The sequence below is a fragment of the Mastigoproctus giganteus genome, chromosome 1, assembly GCF_048544385.1.
Source record: "Mastigoproctus giganteus isolate SK-2022 chromosome 1, ASM4854438v1, whole genome shotgun sequence".
NCBI lineage: Eukaryota > Metazoa > Arthropoda > Arachnida > Uropygi > Thelyphonidae > Mastigoproctus > Mastigoproctus giganteus.
The window spans coordinates 148,964,088-148,984,405 of record NC_143575.1 but is presented as its reverse complement, the minus strand read 5'-3'; the positions used below and the strand labels follow the sequence as shown (position 1 = coordinate 148,984,405).

At 37.4% G+C, this 20,318-nt stretch overlaps 1 protein-coding gene across 1 annotated transcript in view; it reads right to left on the bottom strand.

Moving 5' to 3' along the window:
- Nucleotides 1-20,318, bottom strand: part of LOC150091190 (integrin alpha-9-like) — a 570,795-nt gene that overhangs the window by 256,272 nt on the left and 294,205 nt on the right. Inside the window, exons 17-18 of the mRNA XM_090382714.1 lie at nucleotides 17,290-17,427; nucleotides 11,299-11,378 (exon numbers count right to left, since the gene is read on the bottom strand). Coding sequence (XP_090238840.1) covers nucleotides 11,299-11,378; nucleotides 17,290-17,427 — 218 coding nt within the window. The remainder of the gene's footprint in view (nucleotides 1-11,298; nucleotides 11,379-17,289; nucleotides 17,428-20,318) is intronic.

Sequence of the window (20,318 nt, the reverse complement as noted above, 5' to 3'; positions counted from 1 at the left end):
GTATTACTTAGTATCGGAAAGGGTATCAAATCCACGTGTTTACCGTTCATAAACGGCCGCCATTGTTACGTGAAAATTAATCAGTAAAATCTATTAATCTTGTCGAACTTCATTGGCAATTAAATTGTAATTTTAACTATACATATCACCACTTAGGTTACGGAACATAAATAATTAGTAAAAATAAATAATTAATACATAACTTGATACAGAAGTTATATAAAGGGATTTCGTAGATAACACTCGTTACTGAAGCGCGATACAGCATATCCGGAATTCGATAGCATTAGCTTTGTATAGTATAGTGCATAATATAATATTGTCAATTAATCAGTACATCTATTAATCTTGTTAAACTTCATTGTCAATTAAATTGTACTTTTAACTATATATATATAACGACTTAGAGTACAAACGTAACAAATAATTAATACATACTTGATACGGAAGTTATATAAAGGGAACTCGTAGATAACACTCGATACCGAAAAATAAATATAGCGTTATAACTGTGTTAAGATACAAGTTTAAGGTTTTAATTTTGTTCTGAAATTGTAATTTTATTGACATTTAAATCGAAATCATGACTCTGACCAGAGCAGCAAAGCAAAAGGCTCAAGCTAATGGGAGTGCTGTGACTCAGGGGAGAACTGAGGGAGGCGGTTGCCCCCTGAATCACGGCCTTTTAAGATGCACTGTTTGCTTGATGTTTGCGGAGCAATCGGGTACGGGACATGATACTGCCATGGGGGATGTCTTTGTGTGTGCACGATGCAAGGAGTGCAAGGAAATTAGGCGACAACTCGGCGTTGTTATGGGCCTATATGAGACCTTGAAGGACAGGGTGGATGCCCTCGAAAGAAATAAATTGAGGGGCCCATCAAGCTCTCAGCTGCCCACATCAACACCAGAGCTTGGACTTGGTCATCTTGCAACACAGAGGCAGCCCCCAAGGCAGAATGCGCTGGTCCAACAGGAACTAGTAGTTGTTGGTGACTCAATTGTCAGGGAAACGGGGAACATGCTTTGTAAAAAGGATAGGTGGAACAGGACCAGGGTATGTCTGCCAGGGGCAAAGGTTGATGACGTTGTAGAGCAGATATCATCTTTTAAGGGCACAAAAGGTGATATAGTTGTACACGTTGGCACTAATGATATTAAGAGTAGGAGACCAGCGGAATTACTTAACAAGTACAGGTCACTGTTGAAAAAAAGCCGTGAAGTAGGGTTGAATTTGAAAGTGTCTGCAATTCTGCCCAGACACGATAGGAGGGAGTATATGATGAGAGCCTTGTCGATCAATTCGGCCCTGGAAAGATTGTGCAAGGCTGAAGGGGTAGAATTTTTTTCAGCCTGGACTGTACTTGTTAACAGGAGAGATTGCTTCTACAGGGATGGGATACACTTAAATAGAAAGGGTGCAAGAATATTTGCTGATGCTATCGAGGCAGTGTTAGGTGGGTCGGAAAACTGCTAGCTTGGGGGGAGACAAAGACTAATGGATTAACAGTAGCCACTGGCAGAGGTGAAAGAGATTCTTGCACTGCTTCTATTGGAATGAGCAGAAGCCTGAAAAACAAGATGCAGGATATTTCAGAGACTGCTGGAAGTCATTGCGGTACAAGTAAACACATGGGTTGTGTTAGGGTAGCTAAGAATAGAAACAGGTGCATGTATACTTGCGTGTACACTAATGCTAGGAGTTTAGTAAATAAATTTGATGAATTTGAGGTATTACTCAAAACATCAAAGGCAGATATTGTTGGGATATCAGAGACGTGGTGTCACACAGATATAAGGAATGCAGAACTGGAATTTGGGGAGTACAACGTCTACAGAAAGGATAGACAGGATAGGAAGGGAGGAGGGGTTATGCTATTAGTTAAAAAACACATAAAATCCAAGGAAGTGAAGCCAGTTGACATCGCTGGACAGTGCAGTGTTGAGTCAGTTTGGTGTGACATAAGCATAGGTAAATCAAAATTGAGAGTAGGAGTGTGCTATAGGCCTAATGACTCTGATGAGTATAATAAGACACTGTACAGGGAAATAGAATGGGCCAGTAAATCAGAGAGTCTTATAATGGGGGATTTTAATTTCCCAGATATTGACTGGAATTTGTGGGTTGGTCACTCACACACTAGCAAGGCTTTTGTGGATTTATTGGATGATTGTTTTCTACACCAGCATGTTCGTGAGGCAACAAGAGGGAGCAATACTCTTGATCTGATTATCAGTAGTGATTCTTCATGCATTAGGAATCTGCAGATAAATGAACCACTGGGTGGCAGTGATCACAGTGTGCTGAAGTGGGATTTACTCAAGGAGGTAACTACCATCAGAGGTAAAGGGAAGGGTTTTTGCTTTCGTAAAGGCGACTATGATGGTCTGAGACAGTATTTAAATTCTATACAGTGGGACCAACTGATGATGTTACCAACAGCAAATTCAAAATGGGAAGCATTCAAGGAACTAATCTTGGAAGCTACCAGGCTTTACATACCAACCAAGAAATATTGTTCAAGGTTCAGGCCTAAATGGTTGTCAGATGAACTAATGAGACATATGGCAGAGAAGAAAAATGCATGGGATACATACAAATTAATGGGTGACGTGGAAGCCTATGATAGATATAAGTTGGTCTGTAACCAAGTCACAAAGGAGATTAGGCAGGCAAAGGCAGATTATGAGAAATCCTTGGCAAAGGATGCAAAGAAAAACAGAAAAGAGTTCTTTACCTATTTAAACTCAAGAAGGAAAGGGATGAATCAGATTGGTCCACTGGATGTTGATGGTTCAACAGTTGAGGATCCAGCTCAGGTGGCTAACAATCTAAACGAGTATTTTGCATCTACATTCACACGAGGAGTTATTCAGGAAGGGGAATGTCGTAGGTGAAGTAAACATTGGCAGTGAGCTAGATGATTTTCTAATAACTGAGAGGAAAGTGGAGGAGAAATTGTTGAGGATAAACATAAAAAAGGCACCCGGGGTGGATGGGATCTATCCAGTTATATTAAAGGAGGCAGCAAAGGAAGTAAGCAAACCCCTAGCCATAATTATGAGAGCTTCTTTGGACTCAGGGGAGGTACCCATGGACTGGAGATGTGCAAATGTAACCCCAATTCACAAAGGAGGATCAAAGGCTGACACAAGTAATTATAGACCTGTTAGTTTAACTTCGGTTCCAGGAAAATTAATGGAGGCACTGGTTAAAGAAGCACTGCAGGATCATCTGGACAAGAATTCAGTTATAGCTCAGACACAGCATGGGTTTGTTAAGGGCAGGTCTTGTCTGACCAATTTGATTGGATACTATGATGTAGTCACAAAAGAACTGGATGCAGGGAATAACTTTGATATTATATATTTGGATCTTAGAAAGGCTTTTGATACTGTTGCGCATGGAAGACTGCTGCACAAATTGGAGAAGTGTGGCATTCGAGGCAAATTGCTGCTATGGATAAAGGGATGGTTGAGTGGCAGAAGACAGAGAGTGGTAATCAATGGACACTGCTCAACGTGGACTAATGTTATTAGTGGAGTTCCTCAGGGTTCAGTGTTGGGTCCATTGTTGTTTTCTGTATTTATAAATGATATTGATGATGGTGTATCAGGCTTAATGTCTAAGTTTGCAGACGATACAAAGGTTGGCAGGGTTGTTAAGGACACTACTGATACTATGCTGCTGCAACAGGATCTGGAAAGGTTGAGCAGATGGGCTGAGAGGTGGCAAATGAAGTTTAACATTGACAAATGTAAAGTACTACATATGGGAAACAGTAACCCCAGATCAACGTATCAACTCTGTGGTACTACGCTGACAGTGGTAGAGAATGAAAAGGACCTGGGGGTAATTGTGCAGGCAGATATGAAGTTCTCTGAGCAGTGCAGACGAGCTGCAAGGGTAGCTCATGGTGTCTTGTCAATGATATACAGGAATTTTTCTAGCAGGGACAGGGATGTGATTATTCCCTTGTATAAGGCATTGGTCAGGCCACACCTTGAGTACTGTATACAGGTCTGGAGGCCCCATTTCAAGAAGGATGTAGAGCTGATGGAACGAGTACAGAGAAGGGCAACAAGATTAGTGAATGGAACAAAGGGTTGCTCTTACGAAGAAAGGCTTAAGTTTTGCAAATTACAGAGCCTGGAGACTAGGCATCGCCGAGGTGATCTGATAGAGGTGTACAAGGCTTTGAATGGCTTGAGCATGCTCAATGCCGATGGGATTCTTCCTCTTGCTCAGAATAATCACCTGAGAGGGCATAAATTCAAATTGAGGAAGGACGGATGTCGGATAGATGTGCGGAAATTCGCCTTTAGCCAGCGGGCAGTTGGTTTGTGGAATAGACTTCCATCGCTTGTTGTTGAAGTTGATAGCCTAAACAAATTTAAGGCTCAGCTGGACAGGTATTTCGAACGAATTGAGGGGTGAAATGGGAGTAGTGGTTGTGTTTTTTTTTTTTTTTTTTTTTTGGCTGATGCTGAATAAGCTTGCTTTCTTGCATCATATGCCTCTACTAATGCTAATGCTAATGCTAATACAGTATCCTGTAGCTTTGTTTCAAATACATCATGTTTGAGAAGTTTTTTTATTTGAAGCCCAAAGAAAATTCCTTCTTTCAGTTTTCCACTTGTTAAATTGAGAAACACTTCCCTTATTTTTCAGAATCCACTTCTTTCCTTCTTTATCCAGAGCCTTAACAAAATTCTTCCTTAATTCTAGCTTTATGTCCAAAGGTGGTAAAAAACGTTTTTCTGTTTAACTAGTGGAACATTTTATATTACTTTTCCCTGATAAAAATTGTTCTTTTCCAATGGGCGCACAATATAATGCTTTTCTGTTGCACGATTTCCCCACAAACATAGAAAACAACAGTATTTTGCATAAACTTCCTTGTAGATAAGTGAGTGAATAATCTAATTACCTTATGATCACCCACACGCTAATTCTCACTTATGACTATAAAGCGTTTAGAGCTAAAGCCTTAAGCTATGAAAAAGTCTAGACTATGTATAAGTTAAGTGCAATAGCATCATTAATACATAGCCAAATCTGAATTAACAGAATATTTGCAAGGCGGCATCATTTTAAGTTATATCTCATATTGTGGATACGTGGTGGTATCCATCTGAGAATAAGTAACATTAGTCTTCTCCCCAGGTGACAAGGGACAAGGTATTCTTGTATTGATTGCGGCCTCCAGGGTTACCCCTATATACCGCTGTAGCATCTGTAGGTTATTTATAGCCGGCAAGTGTGTGTAAGTGTGTGTGTGTGTAAGTATATATGTGTGTTGTGATGGTTGTTGTTTGCCGGCCCTGGAGTCTTAGCAGCCGGGAGGCAGGGAGCAAGCTACCCGCGTCCCGACTCCCGTCCCTAGCCACGTGGAGGCGCTCCAGGAACTATCTAAATTACACTTAGTGGGATTCCAACAAGTGGAATCCCGGTTATAGTAAATAATGAATAGGGAGGATAAAGTAGGAGAAAAGAAAGTAGAAGAAGAAATGAGAGCAAAACACTCTCTCAGGAAAAGAAGAAACAGGAAAGAGGAAAACACTAGTTGGAAAATCTAACAAGCGAGAGAGCTTGAAGAGGTAAAATTTTGAAGCCTGAAGGCTTGTACATTTGAAAGAAAGATTCCCCAAGCCGGGAAGGAAGCCCAACTTGCACCGACAAGGGGAAAAAGAAAAGTCTCAAGGAAAGAACATAGGTAATGTATAAGTGGCTATTAGATAGCCACTTAAAAAAAAAAAAAAAAAAAAGAATAAATTAAGATAAATAATAAATACTTATGTCACCGATATGAAACATAGCAGTAAACATATTAACAAATTACACTGCATAAGCAGAGAGTAAAATATACAATATTTACAAAGTAATTAAAATCTTGGCTGAAAATTAGTCAACCAAGAAATTAACAGAAATAGTCATCCAGAAGAAATGTAGAAACATATATACAAAACACAAAGAGACAAACAGAACTCACCCAAGGCAAATTTTTTTTTTTTTTTTTTTTTTATGTGAACCCCAAACACGAGAGGTATTAGAACCTATAGTACTTAGTACCGTGCTTGGGTTGGAGGTTGAGAAGACGAAAGAAGATATTTGTTGACATTGGACTTGAACTTCTGTAGATTGTAATTTTCAGGAAATACGTATGAAGGAAGGTTGTTCCAGAAAACGGCAGTTGAATGAATAAATGAGGAAGATGAAAAGTTGGTTCTGTGGGTTTGAAGTTGGACAGTAAATGGATGATGGCTGGTGGCGGCACGTGTTCGGACTGTTTTGAAAGAGAGAGCGGGAATTATAGAAGCCAATTCAGAAGAACAGTGCCCATGGAAATATCTGTAGAAGAGGCATGCAGCAGAAACAGTACGTCTATGAGAAAGCGAGTGGAGAGACTCCGTTAGAGATGAATCATTAATTAACCTAACTGCCCTCTTCTGAATGGAATCAAGAAGCCTGAGAGAGGTTTTGGGGGCACCACCCCAAATGTGGGAACAATATTCCATGGCAGGGCGGATTTGCGATTTATACAGAGTGAGCAGCTGTTTGGAAGAAAAGTAACGCTGAGAGCGAAAGAGAAAACCAAGTTTTTTAGATGCAGAGGAAGCAATATTTGTAATGTGCTTGTGCCAAGAGAGATTAGAAGTCAGGGTAATCCCCAAAAGAGATATATCCTTTTGCCTAGAAATTGGAGTGTCACTAAAGATAAGCATAGGAGCAGAAGAATCCTTTTTGCGAGATATAAGACAAGACTGAGTTTTAGAAGGGTTGAAATCAACTAAGTTGTCTTTGCCCCACTGGAGAATTACCTGAAGATCGGCATTTAAGGAATTGGTAGCAGATTTTCGAGAAGTTGAAGCTGATTGAGCAGGGCAAGGTTTCTCAAAATGGAAAGTTGAATGCAATGTGCTATCATCGGCAAAACTATGGATAGGATTTCCAGTCAATGGAAGAAGGTCATTGATATACAAGAGGAAAAGAGTGGGGGAAAGAACTGAACCTTGGGGGACACCGGCATTAGTGGAGAAGTTAGAAGACAGAGAGCCATCTACCATCACCCTCAGTGAGCGATCAGAGAGAAAACTGGATAACCAATTACTAAAAACAGTTGGCAAACCATAAGATGGAAGCTTGTTTAGAAGACCTTTATGCCAAACACGATCGAAAGCCTTTGAGATGTCAAGAGCAACTGCTTGTGTTTCACCGAACCTTTCCATTGAAGTAGTCCATAAATGGGTAACATAAGCCAGAATATCACCAGTGGATCGACACCGACGGAATCCATACTGGCGATCGTTGATCAGACGGAAGGTTTCTAGGTAGTTTAAGAGTTGGCGGTTAATTGATTTCTCCATTACTTTAGAAAGAGTAGAAGTAATTGCAATGGGACGATAATTGGATGGGAGGGATTTGTCACCCTTTTTAGGAACTGGCTGGATATGAGCAAATTTCCAAGCAGAAGGAAAAACACCTTTGGAATAAGAAAGTGAAAAAAGGCGGCAAAGAATAGGAGTAAGTTCAGGAGCACAGATTTTGAGAACAAGTGGAGAAATACCATCAGGACCTGGAGCTTTCTTAGCATCAAGATTCATCAAAATCCTTCTGATATCCTTTTGACGGAAGACCACAGGAGGCATTGAATGGACCGTGTTGGGAATGGTGGGAGGTGTTTTACCAAGTTCATTAATACATGAGCTGGAAGAAAAATGGGATGCTAGCAGGTCAGCTTTATCCTTGGCTGAAGTGACAACAGAACCATCTGGTTTGGATAGAGGTGGAAGCAGAGATGGGCAAAAGTTGCGGCCAATAACTTTGGCAAGAGACCAGAATGCTCGGCTACCATTAGGGCTACCAATATATGCCAAATATATGCTACCAATATATGCCAAAGGCAAAACCAATAAATACTGTACAAATAAATTAGTTAACCGAATCAAAAGCAATTCTAAATTTAAATCTAAGTATAACAGATCAAAATAATAAGTTAAGTATTAAACAATAATTAATTAATATGCAGAGAAGATGTCTCTGCACAAGTAATCTAATCTATAAACATATGTACATAACCAGCAAGTGCAAAGCTGTTACCACAAGCTGCGAAAAACAAAACTTGTTTCAAATAACAAGACACGTAGAATTAACAATAATGCATAGGTAAGCATTAAAAAAAAAAAAAAAAAAAAAAAAAGGATGTCAATTGCCAACAAAGCAATTGGATCTGAGAGGGCGGGGAGAGGTCCATCCCACCCCTCAGAACCAAAACCCATTTACAACAAAAAATGCTAGACTAAGAACTATATGGTACTAGCAAAAACCCAACTGATTGCAGCTGCAATCAGGCAGGAAAGAAAAATACAACAAATAATCAGCCCCGCAGGAAAACAAAATTAAATCAAAACACAAGCAGCAAGAAAAGCAGCCAGCAGTAAGACAGGCTAGAGAGGAAAATCATCTCATTCAACCAGAACAGCCAACTGAAGGTTGGATCTGAGGGAGCAGGGAGAGGTCCATCCCACTCCTCAGAGCCAAACAGACAACGCAAGAAGAGAAAAACTGTCTCTTCAACATAATGAGCTAACTACACAAGTAATGTACAATATAAACATTTAAGATTAACTGCTGATTTAAAACACAATAAAATCAGTTACTCTCAATTCTGAGAGCAAACAACAAATCAAACAAAAGCACCATGATATTAACAAGATAATTACAGTATTTACAAAATACATACAATTTAACACAGAAAATCATTTCAGGCAACCCGGACAGAGTTCGAAGTGGGAGAGGGGAGGTCCATCTCTCCCACTCGGCCAGGCAAAAACCTGAAACAAGTCTCCAGAAAAAGACGCAAAAACTCTGCATCCAAAACACAAGACAATTTAGGCAAGGAAGAAACTCCTCTCCTCAGGTGAAGCGTTACTTATTCGAAGTAGTGCAATATCATGGCAACTCGTTGTGAAGGTATTCACAATATGAGATATAACTTAAAATGATGCCGCCTTGCAAATATTCTGTTAATTCAGATTTGGCTATGTATTAATGATGCTATTGCACTTCTCACTTATGATTATAAATTAATCAATATATATATATATATATATATATTATTAATATATATATATATATATATATATATATTATTAATATATATATATATATATATATATATATTATGTAATTATAATTATATAATATAATTATATTATATAAATATAATTTTTTAGTGTCTGCTACGCTCCATGCAAAGCTTCTCACATGGTGATGAAGCATAGTTTCCAGTAGCTCTTTTAATACATAGGGTTAGGAATGCAACTAAGAGAGCCAGAAAAAAATTAAAACAAAATGTAAACTGAATAGGGACCACATTTAGAAATTCAATAGGGTGCCCGAGAGGCCTTAAAACGGCACTGATTTTGAAAACACTTTGTGACATTTTTGATATATACTACTTTTAGTTACTGCTTCAAGTAACTTCCACTGTTGTAACCTGCGAAGCAGCAAAGAGTTCTGCTTGCTCTTTAGATAACAGATAAGTTTAAATCATGAACTAAGCCATTTGATTCTTCTCGTATGTTTAAGCACATTAGAATTTTTTGGTTGGTCCTCCAGATCCGCTGAAGTAGATGGTTCAGCAGCCTGCAACACATCAATCCCCAATATTATCACTGCTTCCTTTATTGCATGATTTTGGGGGTATCTAGTATTGGCAAGTCTTCATTATGTAGAACAGGCATCACTGCAGATGGAATGTTAGGACATTTGATGTACAGCATCAAATATCCTAACATATCATCTTTCTATTTTTCTAGACATCCCTAATGTTTGTTTCATGCAGAAATAGCAATTGTCAATGTGGTTGAACAGTTCTTGCCACATCACAGAAACAGCAAAAGATACTTTTAATTTTTCCAGTTAGCCACATCCTCAGATTTGTGATGCAGTTAATACAGCATCTATATGGAACCCAGTTTTATCCCAATCACCAACTTGCAACAAAAGTACAAAGAATATGCTTATATGTATACATTTAAGAATACTGTGGATTGTCTTCCTTTTTGAAGTTTAGTTGTACAGTCCACACATGTAGACAGTACATGTCTACATGTGTGGACATGTTAAAATGTTTAAGCAGAAACAAAGGAAGTGTCTGAATCAGAGTAATTCAGACACTTCCTTTGTTTCTGCTTAAACATTTTTACAAGCATGCTAAAAAAATACAGAAGAAACAGAGCGCTAGGTTTGTTATTAGGAGCATTAGCAACTAAGGCCATATTGCTCCGAGATATGCGGTGGTCATTCCCTGACCTTTCCGCATCCTCCGTATTTGGTGGTGACGGGTTCGAACCCCGGTCTAATCAAGAAGCGTGTGCTACGCACTGCTGCTCCTTCCCACCTGGCTACGGAGGCGCCTACAGAAGAAACAAACGACAGACATACAGATAAACAGTACATATATTCAAGGTTGAACATATTATCCATCCCCAAATTCACTGCCATTTATGAACATGTGCAAATATTATTATTTGCAGGTAATACAGCAGGTCAGTACTCATATCTACTTTCCTAAATCAGTAAAATTTACATATTATGGTTAAACACGAAAGCCTGTATTGGTAGAAACTGTGATGCGAAATTTTAAGAATTATTTTTGAAATCTGTGCAAAAAAACTGAATGCAAACAAACAACTGATATATTAGCAGAAATAAAAATCGTGTTGGCCAGCATTATCAGAAATTCTGAATGACTAAATTCTGAAGGAGAATACATTTTTTAAGCTATTCCAATCACCTGGATGACATAAGGTACATATAAAGAAAATTAATTTCAACAAGATGGTGTAAGATGCAATATCTTTCTCACTGCAATGACTCAGAGTACCTGAGTTCTTGGAGTTCATGTTATCATAAAAGACATGTGGCCTATGCAACTTTCTAATCTGAGTTTGAAAGATTATTTCCTATGGAATTATTGTAAGGAACATGCTTTTTAAAATATTCACTTGAGAAAATTAAAAGAGAACACAACTAATTTTACAGTGACTTTCCTGTTTCTGATAATATGTACTATAATGTGAATATGTGGGAAATAAGGTGATGGCAGTGGCAGACATTTTCAGTAAATAATGCATAGTGTGACTTTTTTCCCCCTTGGGGAAGTTTTAAACTACATTTTTTATTTTCATAAAATGTTCTGTAACTGATGTTTAACATGTAATAAATAAAAGATCAACTTTTGAATCAACCTGTATTGCACTACTTAATTTACTGAAAAATCATACACATACCTAAGCCCAGAAATATAAGCGTTCAGCACTAAGTCAGAAAGACAACGATTTTCATTTTGACATCCTGTCTGAAATGGCAACTTAAGGCAAAAAATAAAATAAATAAACAACAATTTTAATATAAACAGTACAAGAGATTAAGGTGATTATTATCAGTTTATTGCTTTATTATTATAAAAAAAAATTATGAAAACACTTAATTCTGAATAGGCTACAACAATCAAAAATTATTTCTTATAACTACAACCACACACACAAATACACAACTCATTTCTAATTAGAATGACTTAATTCACCTGTTACAGAGCTTGGTTGCTTTCTCTCTCACACTCTCTCACACACACACTCTCTCTCTCTCTCTCTCTCTCTCTCTCTCTCTCTCTCTCTCTCTCTCTCACACACACACACACACACACACACACACACACACACACACACACACGATACTAGAAGCAATGTAAAAATTTATAATAATGATGATAAAAGATAAAATGTTAATGTAATAAATTAAATAATGGTGAAATTTTGACATCTAAAATTAAGACAGGCCTCATCCTCATAAGTCTGGAACAATAAAATATATTTTCAAAAATCCAGATAAAAATATTGCATATCAACTGCTAAAGGAAACTTCAAAATGCTGTGCATGACTGATTTTAAAGGCTATAAAAAAACATGTTTCTATTAAAGGATATTTTTGCCTAGATTGCAAAGGAGTTTACTGACATGTGGGTTAGTGCAAATTGAATCATTTTTATATGTGTATAAGGTCTTGAATGGTTTGAGTAGGCTCAATGCTGATGAGATTCTTCCTCTTGCTCAGATTACGAACCTGAGGGTGCATAAATTCAAATTGAGGAAAGAGTTGCAGAATAGATGTGTTGAAATTTGCCTTTAGCCAGTAGGTAGTTCATTGCTGAAACAAACTTCCATCTGTCATTGTCTTTGTTGTTAGCTTAAATAAATTCAAGGAAGAACTAGACAAAGTTTTAAGGCGAATCGATGGGTGAAATGGGAAGGGGTTTTTTTTTTTTTTTTTGGCTAATGCTGTATAAGCTTGCTTTCTTTCATCATATGCCTCTTCTAATGCTAATGCTAATGGGATACCCTGACCTTGTTAAGCATTAAGTTCTGATGGTTGTGAACAGTTCTGATAGTTTTGAACAGTTCTGAATTACTTAGTGGATTGTTGCTTTGCCTTATTGTAATTAGGACCTTTAAGGTATGTTAAAACTCCAAAGGAGCTCATTCTTCCAACTTGGTAATGAGTTTAATGAACAGAATGTTAAGCAATTAGAAATCCTCGGATTAAAAATGTTTCCCATAGGCAAAGTAAAATATTTATAAATTCTGAAATAGTACTTAAAAATCATCTTTAACTCATGTATGTGTATCTTTTCATTTTTATTTGTATAGTTAATATTTCATACCCTTAGGTCATTTTTCCTTCTAAGAAGTCTTCCCATGTAAGAATTTGTAAACCTCTATTCCCTTGAAAAACTTCTTATCCGAGTTCTACTGTATATCAGAGTCAAAAATCACAGTAAAAATTATAACTATATGTAATAACGTATAGAGTACAATACAGTCAGTTCTGCTATAACACGGTACATGTGTTCCTAAAAATCTCCGCATTATGGTATTTCATGCATTAAAAACAACAGGCTTATGGGGAAAATAGAAATGGGGTAGAGCGCTCAAAAAAAAAAAAAAAAAAAATGTTCAGTCTGGTAAGTAAAACACTAAAAACAGTTAGAAACCCAATAAAATGGCTAACACAAATTTAAACATCTTAAATTTCTAATAAATAAATATTACAGTATATATAGCACTTTAACTTGACAAGATATGAAGTTTGCTTGATTGATATTTCTGTTCACTGACATTTTATTTTCTTTCTTTTTTTTTGAATTGTGAAATTTAAAACAGTAAATTTTTTACTGATAAACAGATTGCTTATCAGTAAAAAATGATAAGCAATCAATAACAACAAACATGGGAAACACAAATTGCACAAGTGAGACAAATTTACGAAGCTTAAAAAATAGGATTGAAGAGAAGATTCTGAAAATTTATTTATGTTTTTTTTATGATTTGAAGATTCCATGGAAGGGAAAACACAATTCACCATAATAACGTAAAAATCCACAGAATTCCAGCTATCCGTATTATCGCAAATGCAGTAAGATCGAGTTTACTACCCATTTATAATTAGATTGCACTAACAGAAAAGCCCAATAAACCAGGAACTGCAAATTGTTTTTGTTTTATGAGAGTGACCTCCAGAAATGTGCTCCTCTGCTTATGCTATCAAGCCTCACGAAATTTCTGTTCAAACAGAAAAATGTGAGCTCCTGAAAACAAGTCAGCCTACAATATCATGTGTTATCTTGTGAATACAGTGAATGACAACAGTGTCTCTCTGACCATTACAACTACAGTAAATGGGAAACATAGTCCTCACACATTTCACGTTTTGACATTTTTTAAGCTTCGTAAAATTGTATGTATTGCTGTGCAGGTTGCCACGTTCAGCTTGGTGCTGGGTTTTGCTTTCACCTAGTGTTACTTGCAGATAAAATCATGCATGAGCCAATGCAAAAACCGTGTTATATTTGCATTGTTCCCTAATATATCAATCGCATTGATGCAAATTCATGTTGCAAAAATGCGCGTTATGACAGAATTGACTGTAATTACTGAACATTTGAAATTTAAAAAGTAATCTTCATTTCCTTGTTAAAATACATATTCTGAATTAGATTATGCTACATAGCAGGATTGCAGGACTATATTGTATTAGTAGGATTACATTAAATAGTAAGGCTATAATTAATTAAAAATTGCACGAAAGTAACAATGTAGCATAATAATAGATATAATGTAAACTTGATAAAGTAATATATATATATATAATCGCTTAAACTTGCCAGCATAATATGTATCATTGCTGCAAAACCTGTGAACAGAGCAGACTTATTTCTGCATTTAGTTATCTCTCAGTTTAGTGTAGTAATCTCAAATTAAATTGAATTTAAATGGAAATTATGTCTTGGAATAGAGCAGCAAAATAATGGGCTCAAAGTAGCACGAGTGCTGTGGCTCAGGAAGAACTGAAAGAATTTGGAGAACTAAGTCATTCATCAAAATGCAGACATTGTAGTGATATCGGACAGGTGATACATACATATATACATACATACTCATACATAAAGAATACAGAATTTGAGTATGGGGAGTAGAATGTGCACAGAAAGGACAAGAGAGGGGAAGGAGTTATGCTCTCATTTGTGAGTAGGAGTGTGTTATAGGCATAATGACTGCGATGAGTCTAACAAACTATACAGAGAAACAGAGTGGGCCAGTTGTTATTGTTGTTGTTATTTTAGTTTTTAGGAGCATTAGCAACTAAGTCCATATTGCTCCGGGGATATGCGGTGGTCATTCCCTGACCTTTCCACATCCTCCGTATTTGGCGGTCACGGGCTCGAACCCTGGTCTAATCAAGAAGCGTGTGCTACACACTGCCGCTCCTGCCCACCTGGCTATGGAGGCTAGTGAGCCAGTACATCAGAATATATTATAATGGAGGATTTTATCTTTCTGGACTGGAAATTGTGGGTTGGTCACCTACACACACTAGCAAGACTTTGTGGATGACTGTTTTCTACTCCAGCATGTTAAAGAGGCAACAAGGGAAAGCTCTATATCTCATTATCAGCAGCAACCCTCCAAGAATTAAAAAAGTGTGCAAAAAAAGATCCATTAGACAGCATTAGATTTTAACATAGAGCCAGAACTTTATCAGTGTATTTAATTAAGTGGAATTTAATTAAAGAAGTAACTGTCAAAGACAAGGTATAAGGCATTTTCTTTTGTAAATATGGCTGCAGTGGTCCCAGATAGTATTATATTGTATGCAGTGGAACTAACTGATCAAGTCACAAATGGCAAGCATTCAGAGATGTAATCCTAGAAACTACTAGGCTTTTCACACCACTTGAGAGCTACTGTTCAAGCATAGACCTATGGATGATTGTTAAATGATGAGATTCATGGCCAAAAATAAAAATGCATAGGATGCATATAAATTATTAGGTAACACAGATGGCAAACAAAAGTAGACATAAACCAGTCATAAATCAAGTCACAAAGGTGGTTAGGCAAGCTAAGGCAGATTATGAGAGATCTTTGGCAAACGATGCAAAACAGCAGATTTCTTTACTTATGTCAACAGTAGAAGCAAGGGATTGAATCACATTGGTCCACTTGGTATAGATAATTTAACTGTTGATGTTCCTGCCCAGGTTGCTGACAATATAGTATAGGTATTTTGCATCTACATTCACACATGAGGAATTCTTTAGGGAAGGGGATGCCAGAACTTTATCAGATTTTAACATAGAGCTAAATAATTTAGCTCTATGTTAAAGCTATGTCAGTGGGTGTGAGTAGTCATTCTTAGAAAATTTCAGTTGGGAAGAAGACTAAATTTTGAAATTTAGTCTTCTTCCCCACTTAGAATTTAGAAAACCTAAATTTTGACACTGATTCTTGAAGGTACAAATTCTTCAATTTGTAAAATTTGATTGTCATTGAACTTTTCAAGAACTAATTTCAATTTTTATTCAATACTAATCAAAAATTTTCTTAAAAAACTGTTGGCTCTATAACCTTCAAAATGCTTTATGTGGACTACCTGAGAATAATGGGCTACAAACTATATCCAAGACTGTTGCCAAAACCTACTGTAAACCATACGCCACTTTTGATACAGCATTATGTGTAGTTTTATATTGTAGCTATCTACCCTGAATCATACCACACTCAGAATTAGTCATTGTACTTAGAATTACAATTTAAAGAAATATAAGCATTTCTTGGAATCACATTAAAATGAGCTCTTCATCCATGAGATCCATGGAAGAAGAGCTCAATTTTACAATTTATTTCACTTGCTGAGAGTTATTGCATTGACTTTGGCCATATTGTGTCATTCTCCAATAGGTCTGAACAAGTAACAGAGAGAGAGAGAGAGAGAGAGAGAGAGAGAGAGAGAGAGAGAGAGAGAGAAGAGAGAGAGAGAGAGAGAGAGAGAGAGAGAGAGAGAGAGAGAGTGTGTGTGTGTGTGTGTGTGTGTGTGTGTGTGTGTGTGTGTGTGTGTGTGTGTGTGTGTGTGTGTGTGTGTTTTTCAGGAGCAATTTGTATGCTGTGTGTGCTTATAAATCCAGAATAACTCACAGAGAAAAACTTCAATTCTTTAGAAATTCTTCTAGTCCCTGATTGGATTCAAACTTATACTTTTCCAAAACAGGACAAGTGGAACCATTGCACTGTCACACAGAACTTTGCTGAGAGGAAAGTAAACATCAATACGATTGGTATGGAATGGTGGAGGGTGAGAAAAAAACTTTCCCCCCTCACCAATAATACAGAGTGATCCATCATGCTGTTAGTGATCCAATTTCTGATGGAAAAGTAGATTACTTAGATCAACACTTTCCCTGATCCCTGAAAATTGATATCAGAAAAAATGTTTCCAATTATGACAAAGAGAATATGGTGCAAGGAATCCTGAGGCTTATGCTGCACCAGACAAAAAGAAATTGAGTACTCTGTGAGTGAGAGAGAGAGAGAGAGAGAGAGAGAGAGAGAGAGAGAGAGAGAGAGAGAATCGCCAAAAGAGAGAAGAATGATGATATTCAGCTCAGGACCCTGGGTGTGCCAATACTCACCAGATGTGAGTCCCTGGGATGTTCAATTTAAATTTACTTATAAACTCATTCCTGGCACTTTCTAACCACACCTTATGTACATGTGAGTGAATGGAAAAGGCATTAGGCAGAGTTGGATGCAAACAAATGCCTAAGATAGAAAGAGGTTACTTAATTGAGCACCACATATTATAATTTTCATATCATTTTAAGTGCTTTGCTTCTAGAGAATACAGAACAGAACACTTTTTCAGTAGATTTTAAATTGAATACTTACCATATTTGTGGCACTGTGGGGCGAACTGGGTTCTAGTATAGGACAGTCACTGCAGAAGCTCTGGACAATTGTATACTTATCATCAAGTTGATATGTTAGGGAAAACTGAATAGGAGTTATAACATCTTGGTTTCTATTCTATTTGATGAAAATAGAAGGAAAGAACAATATTAAATATAGTTATTAAGCAAGCCCTTTAACATATTAACAAAGGAACTATTATTTCCTTATTCATATTAACAACATAATCCATGAAATTTTTAAAATGTTTTCACAAAGTTACAAAAAAAACTTAAAAAAAAAGACTAACTGCAAAAAGATCTTCTGCAGTTAGCCTACCTTTTAAAATTTTTTTAAAATACAGTGATGCTACATTATCATTATATGAATGGTGTAGTAGCAGTAGTGGCATGTAATGCAAGAAAGCAAGTGTATGAGCTTATGCAGCATCAGCCAAAAAAAAAAAAAAAAAATCACACCATTCCATCCAAATGCCTGTCCAGTTCCTCCTTAAATTTATTCAACCTATCAACTTCCACAATGACAGATGGAAGGTTGTTCCAGCAATTAATCACCAGCTGGCTATGGAAGTGGAAGGAACCCATCAGAATTCAGCATGCTCATACACCTCAATCAGATCACTGCGCAGGTGCCTAGTCTCCAGCCACTGCAATTTGCAGAACTTAAGCCTCTCTTGGTAAGAGGATCCCTTCATTCCCCTCACCAATCTTGTAGCAGTAGTAGTAGTAGTGGCATGTGATGCAAGAAAGCAAATGTATGAGCTTATGCAGCATCAGCCAACAAAAAAAAAAAAAAAAAAAAATCACACCATTCTCTCCAAATGCCTGTCCAGTTCCTCCTTAAATTTATTCAACCTATCAACTTCCACAACGACAGATGGAAGTTTGTTCCAGCAATTAACCACCTGCTGGCTAAAGGCAAATTTCCACACATCTATTCTACATCTGTCTTTTCTTAATTTGAATTTATGCCCCCTTAGGTTCGTAATCTGAACAAGTGGAAGGATCCCATCAGAATTCAGCGTGCTCAACCCATTCAAGGCCTTATATACCTCAATCAGATCACTGTGCAGGTGCCTAGTCTCCAGCCACTGCAATTTGCAGAACTTAAGCCTCTCTTGATAAGAGGATCCCTTCATTCCCCTCACCAATCTTGTTGCCCTTCTTTGTACATGCTCAAGTAAATCTACATCCTTCCTAAAATGAGGCCTCCAGACCTGTACGCAGTACTCAAGGCGTGGCCTGACCATTGCCTTATACAGAGGGATAATCACCTCCTTTTCCCTGCTAGCAAAATTCCTATATATCATTGACAAAACCCCATGACCTACCCTGGCAGCCTGTCTGCATTGCTCAGAAAACTTCATATCTGACTGCACAATTACTCCCAGGTCTTTTTCATTTTCTATCACCTTAAGTGTGGAACCACACAGTTGGTACGTTTCTCTGGGGTTACTTCTACCCATATGCAGTACTTTGCATTTGTAAAGGTTAAACTTCAGTTGCCACTTCTTAGCCCATCTGCCCAAATTATCTAGATCCTTTTGCAGTAGCACACTGCCATTACTTTCATTAACAACCCTGCCAACCTTTGTATCATCTGCAAACTTCAACACTAAGACTGATATACCTTCATCAATATCATTGATAAATATACAAAACAAAGTGGACCCAAAACCGAACCCTGTGGGATTCCACTAATAACATTAGTCCACGAAGAGCAGCACCCACTGAATACCACCCTCTGTCTTCTCCCACTCAACCATCCTTTTATCCATTGTAGCACCTTACCCTCAATACCATTCTGCTCCAATTTTTAAAGTAGTCTTCCATGCGCAACAGTGTCAAAAGCTTCCCTGAAATCCAAATATATGATATCAAAATTATTTTTTGCATCGGGTTCCTTTGTAACCACATCATAGTATCCTATCAAATTTGTCAGACAAGACTTTCCCTTAACAAACCCATGCTGTGTCTGAATTATTGCTGTAGTCTTGTCTAGATGATCCTGCAATGCATCTTTAACCAGTGAATCCATTATTTTACCCGGAACAGAAGTTAAACTAACTGGTCTGTAATTACTCGTTTCACCCTTCGATCCCCCTTTGTGAATTGGGGATACATTTATGCATTTCCAGTCCGTGGGAACCTCCCCTAAATCCAAAGATGTTCTCATAATTATGGCTAAGGGTTTGCTTAGTTACTTTGCAGCCTCCTTTAATATAACTGGATAGATCCCATCAACCCCAGGTGCTTTTCTTATGTTTATCTTCAACAATTTCTCCTCCACTTTGCTCTCAGTTAATACAAAATCATTAAGTATCCCGCTACAATTTGATAACCTTCAGCCATTTTCAAACCTTAATAATTCCTCATGTGTGAATGTAGATGCAAAATACTCATTCAGTTTGCTATCTGAGCAGGATCATCAATAGTCGACCCATCGATTTCAAGTGGACCAATCAGATTCATCCCTTACCTTTTAGAGTTTATATAAGTAAAGAAATCCTCGCTGTTTTTCTTAGCATCTTTTGCATCTACATTCACACACATTGATCACACTGTGATCACTGCCACCTAGTGGTTCCTTTATCTGCAGATTCTTAATGTATGAAGAATCACTACTGATAATCAGATCAAGAGCATTACTCCCTCTAATTGCCTCCCGAACATGCTGATGTAGAAAACAATCATCCAATAAATCCACAAAAGCCTTGCTAGTGTGTGAGTGGCCAACCCACAAATTCCAGTCAATATCTGGGAAGTTAAAATTCTCCATTATAAGACATTCTGATATACTGGCCCACTCTATTTTACTGTATAGTTTCTTGTTACACTCATCAGAGTCATTAGGCCTATAGCACACTTCTACTCTGAATTTTGATCTCCCAATGCTTATGTCACACCAAACTGACTCGACACTGCAGTGTCCAGCGATGTCGACTGGCTTCACTTCCTTGGATTTTATGTGTTTCTTAACTAATAGAATAACCCCTCCTCCCTTCCTAT